At 36.8% G+C, this 15,788-nt stretch overlaps 2 protein-coding genes across 3 annotated transcripts; one reads left to right on the top strand and one right to left on the bottom strand.

The window, feature by feature from the left end:
• Positions 1-6,865: 6,865 nt before the first annotated feature.
• Positions 6,866-8,213, bottom strand: LOC145890450 (uncharacterized). The gene is made up of 3 exons (XM_082981528.1): positions 8,182-8,213; positions 7,891-7,953; positions 6,866-7,821 (listed from the first exon to the last, which is right to left on the bottom strand). The coding sequence occupies exons 1-3, from the start codon at positions 8,192-8,194 to the stop codon at positions 6,947-6,949; spliced, it is 951 nt and encodes a 316-aa protein (XP_082837654.1). The 5' UTR covers positions 8,195-8,213; the 3' UTR covers positions 6,866-6,946.
• A 159-nt stretch (positions 8,214-8,372) lies between these two features.
• LOC145890449 (uncharacterized) lies at positions 8,373-10,516 on the top strand. Of its 2 annotated transcripts, XM_082981525.1 has the most exons (8): positions 8,373-8,427; positions 8,590-8,634; positions 8,708-8,746; positions 9,166-9,195; positions 9,300-9,329; positions 9,397-9,441; positions 9,495-9,536; positions 9,665-10,516. In XM_082981525.1, the coding sequence occupies exons 1-8, from the start codon at positions 8,388-8,390 to the stop codon at positions 10,450-10,452; spliced, it is 1,059 nt and encodes a 352-aa protein (XP_082837651.1). In that variant the 5' UTR covers positions 8,373-8,387; the 3' UTR covers positions 10,453-10,516. The 2 variants fall into 2 exon arrangements, with proteins under 2 accessions (XP_082837651.1, XP_082837652.1); XM_082981526.1 differs by lacking the exon at positions 9,166-9,195 and having other exon boundaries at positions 9,665-10,514.
• Positions 10,517-15,788: the final 5,272 nt, after the last annotated feature.

Genomic DNA, 15,788 nt, shown 5'->3' with positions numbered 1-15,788 from the left:
TTTAAATAAAAATAAATGTGCCGTTTTATTTCTTTAAATCTGTGGTACCACATTATTTATTCCTTGATTTTTTTCGCTACATACCCAACAGGAATACTTATATTTGGAGTATTTCGAAACCGGGGATCGAATACTTACGGAAATTTGCCCAATCTCTACCACATTCCTTACCAACTCAAACCAACTGATCGTTCGTTTGTTGTCCATTAGTTTACAGACGATTAGAGGGAGGAGTTTGACCTCACTTTTACCGCCGTTGGTAGGTTTGGATTTACATTTAAGAATGACAATCAATCTACATCTAAATTTCATCCCTGCTACTGACTGCAAAGAACCGGCTATGACATTTACTGTTGTCAATCTAAATCATACTGGTAACCTAAACCACAATTTAGCTGCCACTCATACGTTGCAGATAACGCCAAAAATTATCTTGTCTTACCTGCTGTTGCCCTGCTTTCATAGAATAAAGAATGCGATCCTCCAACATGTTGTCGAAATTTACTCGCACCAAATATATTAACATCACTCTATTATACCGGATAAAACACTAGTGTCTGTAGGGTAATGAAACAAGGGTCAAGATTTCTAATTTTTAGTTCTGACATCAAATTGTGTTAAATTGGAAGTTGACTTTGCCCCACAGATAGGACCGGCTCCGTTGTTTGGAAAGTTTCGTCAATGTGTTCGACTTGTGCCCTATTTTTTTTGCTGACTGTAAGTGACTGTATTCTGGTGATAACCTTTGCCCAACTGCAAATATTCAGGACGAATATGGTGTTTTTTTAAACATGTTCAATTGATAAATTATGTTACTAAAACTGCTTGTTTATGCTTATCAAGCTGAAAACAACATATTTCAATACCTATCCATGTAATTTGTTAAAATTATTACGACAGAAAACAATAAAGCACATATTGCATATTTTTCGATGTCCTACGATTTAACATATGCTATGCCATGCCGTTATATTGTATAACCGTTATTATTGCTTGCAAAGATAAATATATACTTGGAAAACATCTCGGATGCAATTGTTCTTTGTTACAAAGTTGTGCCACAAGTACTGTGAGTAAGCCCAACGAAAAAGTTTGGGCATTACTTTTTCATCTATCAGATGTTCACCTGTGTGATGGGTATTGAGACAGAACGAGATTAGTTAAAATTGCGACAACTCAGAAGCGATTAACTAGCATGGCGAAAATAAATTTTCGTGGTCGATATAAAGTGATAATAATTTGGTTAAATATCTATGCGGTATAAATATTAATATTGGGATCAAAAGGAGATGGAACTATTGGCTTGACAGGCTTTAGAAAAAATTCATTTGAATGTCTTTGGAGACAAACGTTTTCCCGTAAATCCGTCTTAAAACTAAGATTTTTTCTCTTTAAGTTTTTTTTTGACTAAAAATAAAATCAATGCAGATTTTAATCTCTTGTTTTTCTGCTTTGCACATTTCAACAAAACATTTGCACCTACACATGTTTTGTGCTTGAAGTGGTTCAACATTCGTTTGTGTTTCCTGCTGTGTAGGAATCTCAGTTTGTGCTCTTTCAACGTCTTCAGCACCAGAATTCATCGCTAAATCTACTTTAAGTATTAGTCAGCGTGGAAATTCGACTGTTCTACTTATACTGTTGTATACTTATCCAAACTTTTCGTTGCACTTAAGTGTTGGCATTATTCATAGCACTAGCACTTCTGCACTCGCGAACGTTGGCTCGCTTGTTTTTACACGGCAAGTCACGTGACTTTTTAATCGTCTTTTTCTGGTGGCATGAGGGTGATCTTATATATAAGAACGTTTCAGTCAGCTAAATGTATTTGCTAGGTGATCAAACGAATCACTGTTGTGTTTTATTGTGGAGTTGTTGCAGTGCTTCTCAGGTGGTTTCGAATAAAACTGTACTGTAGACTATGGGCGACAAATCTGTTCATCACCACTTTGACATTATAGCGTAAGTACATGTTTCTATTTGCTTCCATATGTCGTGTTGCAATCCGAAACTAGAAACTTGTAGTTTTTTTTTATTTTAAATCCCTTTATGTAAGTTCCAATTGCTGTTTCGTTTGCAGCGTATTGGTATCAACTGGTGGTAAGTAAACATTTTTTCTTTAAGTATTGCAAATAACATTTACGTTCTGCACGCATTTTAGACGACCCCAAAATCTCCTTGACGCAAAAAAACAAAAAAGAAATCAGGTAAGCAACAATTAAAATAACTTTATGATGAAGTCAATTTTCGCCGTTTTTGTTGACACCTTTAAGACTAACGCATATTTTTTTACAAAATACTTAACTGTTGACATTTATTGTAACTACCAGAAAAAGTTCTTGTCTAAAAAGTAGATATGCTTGCATTTGTGAATTTTACGCTGATCTGCTTTTTTTTAAGCTGATCTGCTTCTTATTTCCACTAAAAAAATCTGACGTCTGGAATCCCAATAAAAGAAGCTTTTAATGGTGATAAACAGTCCTAATGCTTTACATAGGAATGATGTTTGAACGAATGGCCTTGAATGGCCTTACAATAGCAAGGTCGCTTTCCCAACGACCATCCGTGCAAAATAACCGATTACGCAACGCTCTCCTCTGGCACTGGATTGATGTTAACGTGGTAACGAAGGGGAGTGGTGATGGGCGTGTCTGGGTCGCTATTAGTGTTTTACCTGTAACCATAACATTCGTCTTTGACTTACATGAAACTATATCTTTGGCACGAATTCCAAAGAGGTTTTCAGCTTGGTAATTTGTTGGGATGCGTTGGCCGATGTTGCTAATTACCTCCAACCTCTGTGGCTTCGGCGGATTCACCTATTGACCTCTAGCGACATCAAGCGACTCGAAAATAAATTGTTGACACACGTTCGTCATTCTTATGATGCAACAGTTCTAATACATAATGCAAACTGCAAATCACGTTTCAAACTTTCGCATGCCATAAGAGAAATTGAGCGTTCTGCAGATTCTTTTCTAAAGTATGGTTTTATAGTAGTTTTTAAAAAAATCTTTAGGCCAAAAGAATACGCTTAACGTTATATTTCCAGGCACCTAAAACTATAAACTATAAAGAAAAGAGTTATATGAAGTTAAAGTGTCATAATAAATAGGTGTGGGCTGAGGGATTTCGTAAGTTGCCTTCTCTGAATCGTGGCCAAGTAAAATACAATGTGGAATGTTTTAGGAAATATTTCCGTTGTTGTATTTTAGCTAGATTACATTGTTTCAAAGTTTGTGTATAAATTAACGTTCAATTTAATCGTTTGTATCCACGTTTCAACAAAGGGCATACGAGACAATTTAGAAAAAAGCATATTACGCTTTGTTACACACGCAGGTCACTACATTACTCTTACAGAAAGTCATGTCAGGTTGATCATGTTTTAGCGGCATGCCTCGGCGATAGAGCCGCGCAACAGGAACTGGCACGGAAATTGTTACAGGTAGGTTTTTTAAAATCAAGAGCAAACAGTTTGCGAAAGCAACTCCATGACGTGACATATTGACATTGGAATTTTGCGTCTCACTGACTCTCAGAGTTGCTAAATCATATCTGCAACATTCCACATTATTAAATCTGCGAATGTCGTCGTTCGTAAACTGCACGCATGAAGCCATTCTTATGTCTCATCTCTTTTCAGCAAATATATTCGCTTAGTTCGGATTTAAGAGAATTGATTGCCTGGTTGTTATCAGTAGATTACTGCCAGAAAAACTAAAAGCTGGTCCCAAAGTAACTTCAAAAAATTAAAACGTTATCCAACGCTTTTCCGCGCCGTCGCACAATGACCTATCTTTGTCCATAAGAAAAAGCATTTAGTTTACATATCGTACACGTCTTAAACATACATCGTAAGGCGTAACCCACTTTATTTAAATACGATTATTGATGTAGAATCGGGCTAAATTGTTTCGTATATGAAAGCTAATTGTTTCAAAAAAATTTTTACGCTAGATGGGAACATTGAGCGGCAGAAATGGAAACCACAAAAGGTTGGTCGGGCGGTTATTGAGTTAACAACGCTACCAGTGTGCAGAATACCCGCACATAAATCAGTGTACTGCTTGTCAGATTTTTTGCTTGTGGCGGTCTTAAGAAACAAGTAAACTTCTGCGGCGCCCAGGTACAACTATCGTCTGCATCGAATGCTGCAGTCCAATCCTAGTTATTGCGTACCTCGGATTTTTTAACTGGCCTAACTTAACTATTATAAAAAAATTTAAACCTTGCTTGTTTTAAACCTTACTATGGTTGACTGCATAAAAGTATTTGAAAACTTTAAAACGACCATGTATATGAGATTACAAAGGAAACCATGCATCGCTAATCTACACTGTCGCTATAAGTTTAACTCTGATCTAGTTTGAAGCTTCACAAACTTCTTGAATAAAATTTTTTCCAACCTTTTTGTGTGACTGTCATTTAATGTTGAGGAACTCAGAACAGTAAATTAAATGTAACGATAGAAAATCTTATTGCGACCCAACTTACGTTTCAGGTGTATGTTTGTGTGAAATTAGTGAACTGTTTACGACCCAAAATATTCGTCGTGCAAACCTTAAGTTGGGAAGCCCTAGTGCTTAACGCAAGATGGTGCATCCATTTTGCCTTTCACAAATTGTTCAATGTAAGACCAACATCAATGAAGCCATCGAAATAATAAACAACACAAACATAGAAATACGTTTCTTCTACCACGCTGTAACAATTAAAAATTGTGCCAGATTATTTAAACGAGTGCCTGACTCGATAACCACTGAGGTTTTATCGGTATCCATGCTATTTTAACATTTTCATTTGTATCTAAATTACGTTGTAGCCTTTTGCGCATATCAGTAAAAATGATTTGTGTCTGTGTCACAATTCCTGTGTAGGGTGAATTGTGAATGATAAGTGAATAAAATGTCAAGTTGCCCAGCTAATATTTCTGCCTAAACGATAGGAATACGTGTTAGGATCAAAACAAGCATAATATACTTCACTTCTTAACCTGTTTTAGGTTTAATATGAATCAAATATTTAATAAACGTTACTAGAAAAAGATTAAATATGTATTATAGGAAATTGTTTTCGTTAAATGTACAAATATGTCGTACACGTTCACGCGCTATTGCAATGAGCGTATGCAAAGGGAAACATAGTTGGCGATATTAATTTCAAACAACGTTGTATGAACAGGTGAAGGTTTCAGCTTGATTCATGGGTGTGAAAAGCTTTGAAATTTGATTTGATCGAATTTATTTTATACTTATCGCATTAATCAACGTTGTTTGTACATATCGCATTAATCGGAAGTGCAAGGTTGACTGAATTTAAACTTGTTTAATAACTATATTCGTCAAGTTGGTAAACTAGATTACAAGTGAAACACAATCAAGTGCTTTCTGGTACTATATTAGTTATTCTGGGTTGTGGACGCTGGATCGTGCACCTGCTTGCTCAGCACCAATGTTTCGTTATTAGAATTGACATTTAAGCGCTCTAGCCAAGCGTGTCGCGCAGCTATTAGCTCACGGGCGTTGTTTCACCGTTTATTTGCTCTCAATAGAATGTTTTCAATTAGAAATTCAGGCATGTGTTGTTAACTAACTGGGTTATTAAACATGGCATACGCATTACATGAGTTTGCATCCTGCTTTATTTACTTGACATTCCTAGGGCCCGACCTATGTGGTCGATGCAATATAGCGAAGGAGAACGAATGGGACAACAAAACAAGTCAATACTTTCTTTGACAAAACATACCATAACCATTACAAATTTTCATATATCGTGCGTGGATATTGAGGCTTGTATGCACCCTTATATTTTTGAACATTATGCGATATTTGACATGAGGGGATTTGCGACCAAGATAGCCTGGGTTCGCATCCCGGTGCAATTAAATAATATCTGATGAAGTTGGAACCCTTGAGAAAAAAAACAAGTGGTATAATTTTCGTAAACATGAAATTATATTGATGTTCGTTGGCTTAATTTTTTAGTTGATGGGCTCTAGACTAGTTTGGAACCACACAACGATTTAAATTAAAACATCAACTAACTCAGCCGCCTGCATAAACGCTGTGTTGGATTTATATAGAAATACATATAGTGATCCAATTCATACTATGGGCTCCCCTTTGCTTATCTAATGATTATTGTGACACGGGGCCTGACGGCACTATTGGTTGGGCTTTGCTTGGCCATAGCGTTTCCACCTTTTTTTCTCCGTAAGGTTGCACCTAGTTTGGTGCCCAACGGATGACGGTGATTGTATAGTCACCACAAAGTGGAAGTCTTTGCTTGGCTGTTTGGTCAGCAAAGTCGTCTGATAGTCACACCAGCTGCACTGATGAGACCTTTTAGGTCGAAACAGTGGCCATCTGTCTGCAGCTTATACACATGATCCAAATTAGTTTATTATTCCGTTTTTTGGGGGGAAAATTGGTAGTCATGTTGACGACACCGTCATGTTCCACATTGGCATTAATTCTTCCGCTTAAAACGTTAGCATATAAACTTGCTCCAGCAAGATTTAAAGAGCTTGTAAATAAAAAATCCTCCACGCCACCTCGCGCAAAGGTTTTGCCTTGCATGCATTAAGCGCAAACATTTTCCAATCAGGTGATTTACTTGCTTTCCTGGTACATCACCTTGTCAGGTTCACTCAAACTAGGATATTAGTGACAAGAACTTTTCGTATGATAAAATGCGTTGGTGCAAACTAGCGTGAAAAAAATGATTCTTAATTTCAAAATTGTTTAAATATGTTTATTTGAGTATGTAAGTATACAAAGTAAGCGAAAAGTAACTACAAGATTAATTGACTTATATATTCTGAAAATAAGTAAAATAACACTTTTTGCGGAGAAAATGGTAAAAAGAAAGAAAGAAAAATCTTCAAAAATCTTCAAAAATGCAAACAAACAAAGACGAAATACTTGTATCTTATGCATTTTTACACATTACAATTGCCGATATTTTCGAAACGTCCAAAAGATTTAGATATATAAAACATGTCAATGTTACCACCGAAAAGTTGAGCCCCCCTTAGCGCTTTTTCGGATTTCATGAGGTCTTTCTTTCTACAATCTTCACGTTGAAAGTCGATGGCGACTTGAATGCATTCAATTGCTTTTTTAAAATATTGTATAGCTTTCTCGTTTGAGCCCAACATTAAAAATGTCGATCCCAAATTATTGCAGAGAGTACTAAATATTTGATACTTAATGACTCTTTTTCCCAATGTTTTTTCCATGTAAGCAATAGTTTCCAAAATAATGTCGCGCCGAGTTTTACTATCAGTCTCACAAATTTCAACTGCGTGTGTTATCCAACCATATTTTACACATTTGTAATGCGGATTTATGCCTTCAATTTGTAAGAAGGAATTTTTTATTTCGTACATTTTTGGCAAAATGTTACGGCGGACAAATATGTTTAAACTGTCGTTTTTTTCCACCATCGTTGTAATTGTGCCTTGTAACCCACTTAAATACAACTCAATTACTTCAATTGATGCCACGGCGTCATCAACATTGTAAAACATCTCATAAAACATTTCGTACACAATAAAAGCTGCGAAATATCGAGCTTGTTTTCTTAGTTTATTACCGAGCCACAAAACTGTTTCCGCGGAGGGGCGAAGACCTTGCATTACTATTTTCAGCTCCTGCTTGGGTTTCTCGTAATTTTTTTCTGTCGCCATGAGGCACTCACAGTTTTTGAGCAAAAGGGGGACGTCTCTCAGTTCTTCACCTAACCGGTTTCTTTGTTCAAGGACTCCAAACGCTTCCTCGAATTGACCGTTTTCAAAAAGTTTTGATGTTTCGTCTAAACACAAAACGTTTAACATGCAATATAAAATACCTTTTTAGTACAAGCCTAAAATGTTTCAACAACCTTTCCACAAAAAAATCTCTTTGATGTCATATTTTGATGCTGTTTCAGTAAAATCTTCCTCTACTGCAATGCAAAGATAAAAACAATATAATTAGATTACTACTGGTAAGTGTTACTACATATTGTGCATAAAGTAACACGGCTTTACGTGACACAATTAAGTTTTGTTCGTTTCTATGATCATTACTTCCACTTTCATCTATTGTTTGAAGTGAAACATACGTAAAAACATATTGTTTTCTGTAGTGTTTACATTATCTGCATTTAATGTGTATACTATATATGACCTACCCATATTATCCATTGCAGAGTTGCCACCGCACACCAGGCCAGAATAAAATTATACCTTGTCGGACTACGTCGATTTAAAGCAACTGGAACCTTTTTTCCTTCACTTTGCAAAAGAATGAAATGCGGGAGGTATGGCGCAAAAACCTCATTACGCTTGTTGGTTTGGACGGGTTAGGTTCTATCAGAGTTGAAGACACAACGCAAATATGGATTCAAATATCACGGTGCAGATTGCAACGATGTTAGGTAAAATATTTTGGAAAAATTTGATGTAATAATACTTAATACCAGGTTTTCGGACTTTAGATGTCACATTCCTTATTCTGTAATTTTAATTAACTTGACAACAAGAAAAACTTGACGACAAGAAATTAAATCAGTTTTATGCAAGCGAAATGTACATTGCAGGCGAAGAACAAAGCACAGACCAACCATCTACCTTTGGATTAGCAGGTGGTTGGATAAAGTCTGCTTTTAGTAATCCAGACTGTTGAGTAATACTCACAAACACTGTTAACATTAACAGGTGTCAGGAAGGCATTACAATCTTCTGAAAAGCAAAAGGGTGAATGCAAGTTTTGGATCTTATGTAAATAACTTATTGTACGGTTGCAAACAAATGAACCTATTTGCTTGGTAACCAAGTTTACAATCAAGACCAATTAGCCCAACATTTACCTGATTTGCCAGTAAAGGCATGGTTGCACTCTGTAAATTTATGAATAAAATTTCGTCACATAATTTATGTCAAAATATCCACGTGGAATAAGTGCAAGAGCCCCCATACCTTTTTAACAAAACAAAAATAAAACTTGATACGAAGAAAACTGTATATGTTTGTATATGCTATGGGCAACAAATGAAAGGAATCAGCTTACACGTCTTATACGTTCGATTCGAATCTTACATAGTAGATGTCTATCTAAACGCATTTTATACTTTGTAACATACATATCACTAAATTTTATTAACAATATCAAACAGATTTAATGAGAGAGCTTTTATTACTTGAAGGTAAGCAATGATCGGTTTGTAATGTATATGCATAGTTTATACCTGTATGAACTCTTAGTATACTATTAATACACATTAATAAACTTTGTCAATAACTCTTCCAGATTTCATGAAAGAGTCGCCATCTTTTGGAGGTAAACAATGTCAGTGGTGTAAGTATCAGCAAAACATTTATGATCTACTTTTCACGCATTTTGGTAGATCTTGGAAAGCAGGGTCAAAGAAGTTTACCTCCAATACCGAAAGGTAGAAAGAAAAAAAAACGCAATTGTTGTCAGGAAACAACGTAATGTTTTTAGGTTCAGATGATCCATTGTCTGGCAGACTAAAGACACTGAAAGGTATGACTATCGATTCGTTCGTTTGTCAGTTCATTGTCAATTAGCTTTCGTATAGATCTGCGAGATAAGCTAACATCTGAAGTCGGGAAATGGTTTTATTTTACCCTTTTTCAAAATGACTTTTACAGATAATGTTGACAAACTGCAAACTGATGGAGAATTTCATCAAGCACTTGGTGCTCATGAGGGTTTCAAAAAGTTTAGTCGCTCACAGAGGGACATCGGTTTTTTAATGCGCTATTGTCTGAGCTTAATGCTCACTAAACGCGACGAACAGGCAAAGGCTTTATTTGAAAATATTTTAATGTTGATCCAAAATATGGGTGAAACTTTCAACAGTATGTTAGAGCTTGCTGTTTCAGCAATGCAAGATAACAAAAATTTTGATGCCATTATGCTTTGTATGTTTGCGGCCAGGATGGCAGACATGAAAAATTTAACTGTCATTGAAAGTGCCCATAAGTCAAAATGCATGGTAATACTTAGAGACGCACTAGATAAAGTGAAAAAACGCACGAAGAAAGCCACGCCCTTTTTTCGGCGATATTGCGTCGAAGCGGTTCGACCCCTTTTTAATGACGTCATGAAAACCGCAAACACTGGTGATTTGCCGAGGAATCCGATCGATTTAAAGATCGCCACATTCCACTGCATGGAGATTATTCAACTGTACGCTGATGATGATGAAGGTCGTGCCAAGACTATAGAGCAGGCGTTGAAGTTTCTGAAAGAAACGTACGGAGATGAAGTGCGTCGTCGTAAGTGGTATGGTGTCTTTTCCCACAATCTCGGTTGCACCTACCTCAAGCTTTCTCGCAACGTGGAGGCTGCAGCCATGATAATTCGAGCATATGAAGTATTGCAGCAAGCAATCGATTTCGATGACCAAAACGAGGTTTTTGAAACATTTTGGTGATTTCGGTTTTTATTGATACATTTTGCAAAATTTTGTCGTCTTGTCATTGTTACAACACCTTCTTTTGTAGTTTGTCCTTGTTGTGAAAGTTGTTTGTAAATATTTCACCCAATTTTGTAAATATTTGACCCTCGTAAAATATAATCAAAATCAGTTATAAAAACTTTTAGAGTTTGAATTATACAGATTATATGACGGTTTGTGAGGGTCATGAAGGAGGGCGAAATAAGGTGGAACGTTATTAGTTTTCTTCCACTGTTACAAAGGAAATAATTTCAAACATTCTCACCAACATTCTAACAACTCCTTCTTCTCAATACCGCATGCCAAAAATATCTTATAGTGCTATTCTTGCTGCCAGGCATAGTAATTAGGCTAATAAGAATTGTTCTGTTGGCGCTTACGAAAGTGTTTATTGTAGCCAACGTTTCGTTCACCATCCGGCGACACTTATCGTTGCTACAAAACCTTGGTGGACGAAACGTTGGCTAGAATAAACACTTTCGTAACTTAAGTGCCCGAAGAACAATTCATATTAAAAAAAGGTTAACTTGAATTAAGTTTGCTAGTAGTTTGGAAATCCTAATCACAAAAACGACACATAGTAAATAAAATGATTAAATGAGCCAGAATGCATTTCCCACGAAATCAGACCGAGACTGGACTAAAAAACTATGCAACAAAGCCTGCCATCCTTGCACTTCATCCTTCTAATGACTACTACCAAATGTAAAGACCAGAAAACACAAGATACGTTGTGTTTTACTTGCAAACAAGATTTTGAAAAATACTTTACATCATAATTGATAAATACTTTACTTCATAATAAATTGCTTCGGCAAGTGAGTGTACGCTTTTTAGGAAATAAGTACACCTTTTTACGGTTTCACCAACGCAATCACTATGAATTACTAAGTTAAAACAGTTTCCAAAGATGTTGTGTTCATCCAATATCGTAAGATTTAACATCTAGTTTATCCTATATTGGAGGAAAGTGAGTTTACGAAAGTAAAACCTTCCTGGGACTTAAATATGCGTCGCTTAGTTGTTTCAAGGAATTATTGCATTAATCCGGAAGAGGGAGATAAAGAGATCTGTAAATTTCAAATTTAACGTTTTATTCAATAGCTGATGGAGAGGAACAGACAATTGGAATCATTGACCAGACATACTGATCCATGTATTTAGTAGTAAATCTGATCGGGATTTGTGACCAAGATAACCTGTATCCCGGTGCATTAAAATAATATCAGATGAAGTTTGCCCCTTGAGAAAAAATACGCCGCACAAAGCTCATTTTTCTAAGATTACACAAACCCGGCCGTTACGATAAAGAACCTTCAGTCAAAAACAATTTTGTGACCTTATTTCACCCACTTTCGTAAGGCCTGAATTTCGGCCGAAACCAAACTTACCTTTAAATCGTACGGAACATTAACTTTACAGTATTTGACAAGAAATGAACAAACATTTTATTTGTAAAAGCTAGAAGTTTGAAGTTTCATTATAATATGTTGATGTTAAATTAATACTTGCATTAATCATGTCCGGATTTGAACACCTCTACGTAATGAATAATATTGTTTCCTGGTTTGCGCCCACTTTGTGGTTTGCGTTATTGTATGTGGGATGCGACAAAAATAGCAATGTCTGCATGATATATTCACTACAGTTTCTGACTAACTAACTGTGGGCTGCCATTGCCTCCACGAAAAAACATCCCAGAATCAGATGTGCAAATCGAACGTGTTGATGCGCTACGCTGCATAATCAAAATACTGCTTTAAAACCTAGAAAACCTGATCGGGATTTGTGGCCAGGATAACCAGGGTTTACATAAAAGTCCAGTAAAACAATATCTGATAATGTTGGGACCAGGGCCCTTGAGAAAAATAAACACGTCCTACAAGGCCTATTTTCTTAAAATCACATGAGATTATAGGTGAAAGCCAGTCTTTACTATAGAGATCCTTCAGCCTAAAAGCAAAAATTGGTGTTTGGGAACCCAATTGTTCTCTTCAGGTTGGTTTGAGACCTGGCTGCACCCATTTTCGTGAGGCCTGTTTGAAACTTAAATTTTGGCTGAAAGCAAACTTGCATTAAATCGCACGAAGATGGTGAATTAACTTTACTTCCAATAAATTCAATAAACCTAAACATACGTTTGTGTGGAAAAGGTAGATGTTTAAAGCTTCATTAGAATCTGTTGATGTTATTTTGATTGTTGCTTTAGTCATGACCGGATATAAACACCTCTGCGTAATGAATAGTATTATATTTTTTTCTGGTTTGCGCCCACTTTCTGGTTTGCGTTATTGTAAGTGGGATGCGACCAAAATGGCAAATTTTGTATGATATGACTGCTATAGTTTCTGACTAAGTAACTGTGGGCAGCCATTGCCTCCACGGAAAAGCATCTCTGAATGAGATGTGCAAATGGTACGTGTTGTTGCGCTACACTGCATAAACAAGATACTGCTCTAGAACCCAATCACAACAAATGACTAATGATATACGAATCCTCCATACAGGAACCGTAGGCTGCTATTGCCTACACAGAGGAGCAACTAATCATCTTTTGTTTAATTCATGCACAACAATCCACTGAAAAGTAGAATTGGCTGTTTTAGTGGGTGCAAAAGTACTCACTGCAACACACTGATCCCATGCACTGAATAGGTATAAAGTGTACTTTTCCACATTACAAAATATTTTAGTTTTTCCACAATTTATTAACAACATGTGTACAACGTGATAAAGAACGGAACAAACCTTTTATTGCTTTACGTCAAACACGTATTTACTTTGCGTCCCAAACAAAAACCTGTACAGAATATTAATAACATAAATCCATAAATTTTGTGAGAAACACAGAGTTTAGAACAGAGATCCTTCAGCATAAAAGCAAAAAATGGTGTTCGTGGACCCAATTGTTCTCTTCATGCGCCCCTAGGTTGGTTTGTGACCTGGCGGCACCACTCTCGTAAGGCTTGTTTGAGCAATAAATATCGCAAGCAAACTTACATTAAATCATACAAAGATGGTGCATTAACTTTACAGTATTTACCAATAAACGTAGACATACTTTATGTTTTGAAAAGCTGGAGGTTTGAAGCTTCATTAGAATCAGTTTATATTTTTTTTTATTGCATTAATCATGTCCGGATTTGAACACCTCTACGTAATGAATAATATTGTTTCCAGCCGTTCCCTGGTTTGCGCCCACATTGTGGTTTGCGTTGTTGTATGTGGGATGCGACAAAAATAGCAATGTCTGCATGATATATTCACTACAGTTTCTGACTAACTAACTGTGGGCTGCCATTGCCTCCACGAAAAAACATCCCAGAATCAGATGTGCAAATCGAACGTGTTGATGCGCTACGCTGCATAATCAAAATACTGCTTCAAAACCTAGAAAACCTGATCGGGATTTGTGGCCAGGATAACCAGGGTTTACATAAAAGTCCAGTAAAACAATATCTGATAATGTTGGGACCAGGGCCCTTGAGAAAAATAAACACGTCCTACAAGGCCTATTTTCTTAAAATCACATGAGATTATAGGTGAAAGCCAGTCTTTACCATAGAGATCCTTCAGCATAAAAGCAAAAATTGGTGTTCGGGAACCCAACTGTTCTCTTCAGGTTGGTTTGATACCTGGCTGCACCCATTTTCGTGAGGCCTGTTTGAAACTTAAATTTCGGCCCAAAGCAAACTTGCATTAAATCGCACGAAGATGGTGCATTAACTTTACTTCCAATAAATCCAATCAACCTAAACATATGTTTGTGTGGAAAAGTTAGAGGTTTAAATCTTCATTTGAATCTGTTGATGTTATTTTGATTGTTGCATTAGTCATGACCGGATTTAAACACCTCCACGTAATAAATAATAATATTATTTTCAACCACTTTCTGGTTTGCGCCCACTTTCTGGTTTGCGTTATTGTAAGTGGGATGCGATCAAAATGGCAAATTTTGTATGACATGATTACTGCAGTTTTTGACTAAGTAACTGTGGGCTGCCATTGCCTCCACGGAAAAGCATCTCTGAATCAGATGTGCAAATGGTACGTGTTGATGAGCTACACTGCATAAACAAGTTACTGCTCCAAAATCCATCACAACAAATGACTAATGATATACGACACCGCCACGCAAGAACCGCAGGCTGCCATCGCCTACACAGAGGAGCAACCAATTATCTTATGTTTAATTCGTGCGCAACAATCCACTGAAAAGTAGAATTGGCTGCTTTGGTGGGTGCAAAACTACTTACTGCGACACATTAATCCCATACACAAGTTGGTTAAAGTGTACTTTACGACATTAATAAATCCTTTTTACCACAGTTCATTAATAATATATGTACATCAAGACAAATAAATGGAAAAAACGTTTTTTGAAAGGCAGCGTGGAAACCCCATTTAATTTCTGCAAAACCAAGAAGGTGATTAGGTGATAACTATGTAATTTTGGGTTGGATGTGGCTAATACGTTAGGTAACTTCATGAATCAAACTCTAAATATCAACCTATGTTGAATATGCACAGCATAACCTCATAAATTATTGGTTAAACCCAGCCTTTAAGGATAGAGGTATTTAAGAATAAAAGCAATAAAAGTTTGCATGATATCACTATAGCTTCCGATCAAGTAACTGTGAGCTGCCAGAAAACCAATAAATCTGTGGGCACGAAATAGTCGCAACAGAGAAAACCACAGCGCGACGCCCATCTCAAGACTAACGGGTCTTACACGGAGCACTCCTTGCACCGGCCAATCAACCAATCAACGATTTACACGTGAACCGATGGAGCGTTACAGGAAGTAAGGTGATCTGCTTCTTATTTCCGCTATACTTCTCTATGAATAGCTGGTTTTAAAAAAATCTGACGTCTGGAATCCCAACAAAAGAAGCTTTTATCGGTGATAAACAGTCCTAATGCTTTACATAGGAATGATGTTTGAACGATGGCCTTACAATAGCAAGGTCGCTTTCCCAACGACCATCCGTGCAAAATAACCGATTATGCAACGCTCTCCTCTGGCACTGGATTGATGTTAACGTGGTAACGAAAGGGAGTGATGGTGGGCGTATCAGGGTCGCAAGGAAATGTTTTACCTGTAACCATAACATTCGTCTTTGACTTACATAGAACTTTATCTTTGGCACGAATTCCAAAGGTTTTCAGCTTGGTAATTTGTTGGGATGCGTTGGCCGATGTTGCTAATTACCTCCAACCTCTGTGGCTTCGGCGGATTCACCTATTAACCTCTAGCGACATCAAGCGACTCGAAAATAAATTGTTGTCACACGTTCGTCATTCTTATG

The sequence above is a fragment of the Ascidia mentula genome, chromosome 2, assembly GCF_947561715.1.
Source record: "Ascidia mentula chromosome 2, kaAscMent1.1, whole genome shotgun sequence".
NCBI lineage: Eukaryota > Metazoa > Chordata > Ascidiacea > Phlebobranchia > Ascidiidae > Ascidia > Ascidia mentula.
Note: the sequence above shows the minus strand (reverse complement) of the source record. Positions and strands in the feature narration are given on the sequence as shown.

Bases quoted from the DNA above. Each gene is read 5' to 3' on its own strand.
- LOC145890450 (XM_082981528.1), bottom strand. The intron at 7,822-7,890 runs GTTGTTGAAACA...TTTTGTGTTTAG, and splicing joins AGAGATTTTTTTGTGGAAAG to ACGAAACATCAAAACTTTTT.
- LOC145890449 (XM_082981525.1), top strand. From the start codon at position 8,388: ATGGATTCAAATATCACGGTGCAGATTGCAACGATGTTAG. The intron at 9,196-9,299 runs GTAAGCAATGAT...TAACTCTTCCAG, and splicing joins AGAGCTTTTATTACTTGAAG to ATTTCATGAAAGAGTCGCCA. The intron at 9,537-9,664 runs GTATGACTATCG...TGACTTTTACAG, and splicing joins CAGACTAAAGACACTGAAAG to ATAATGTTGACAAACTGCAA.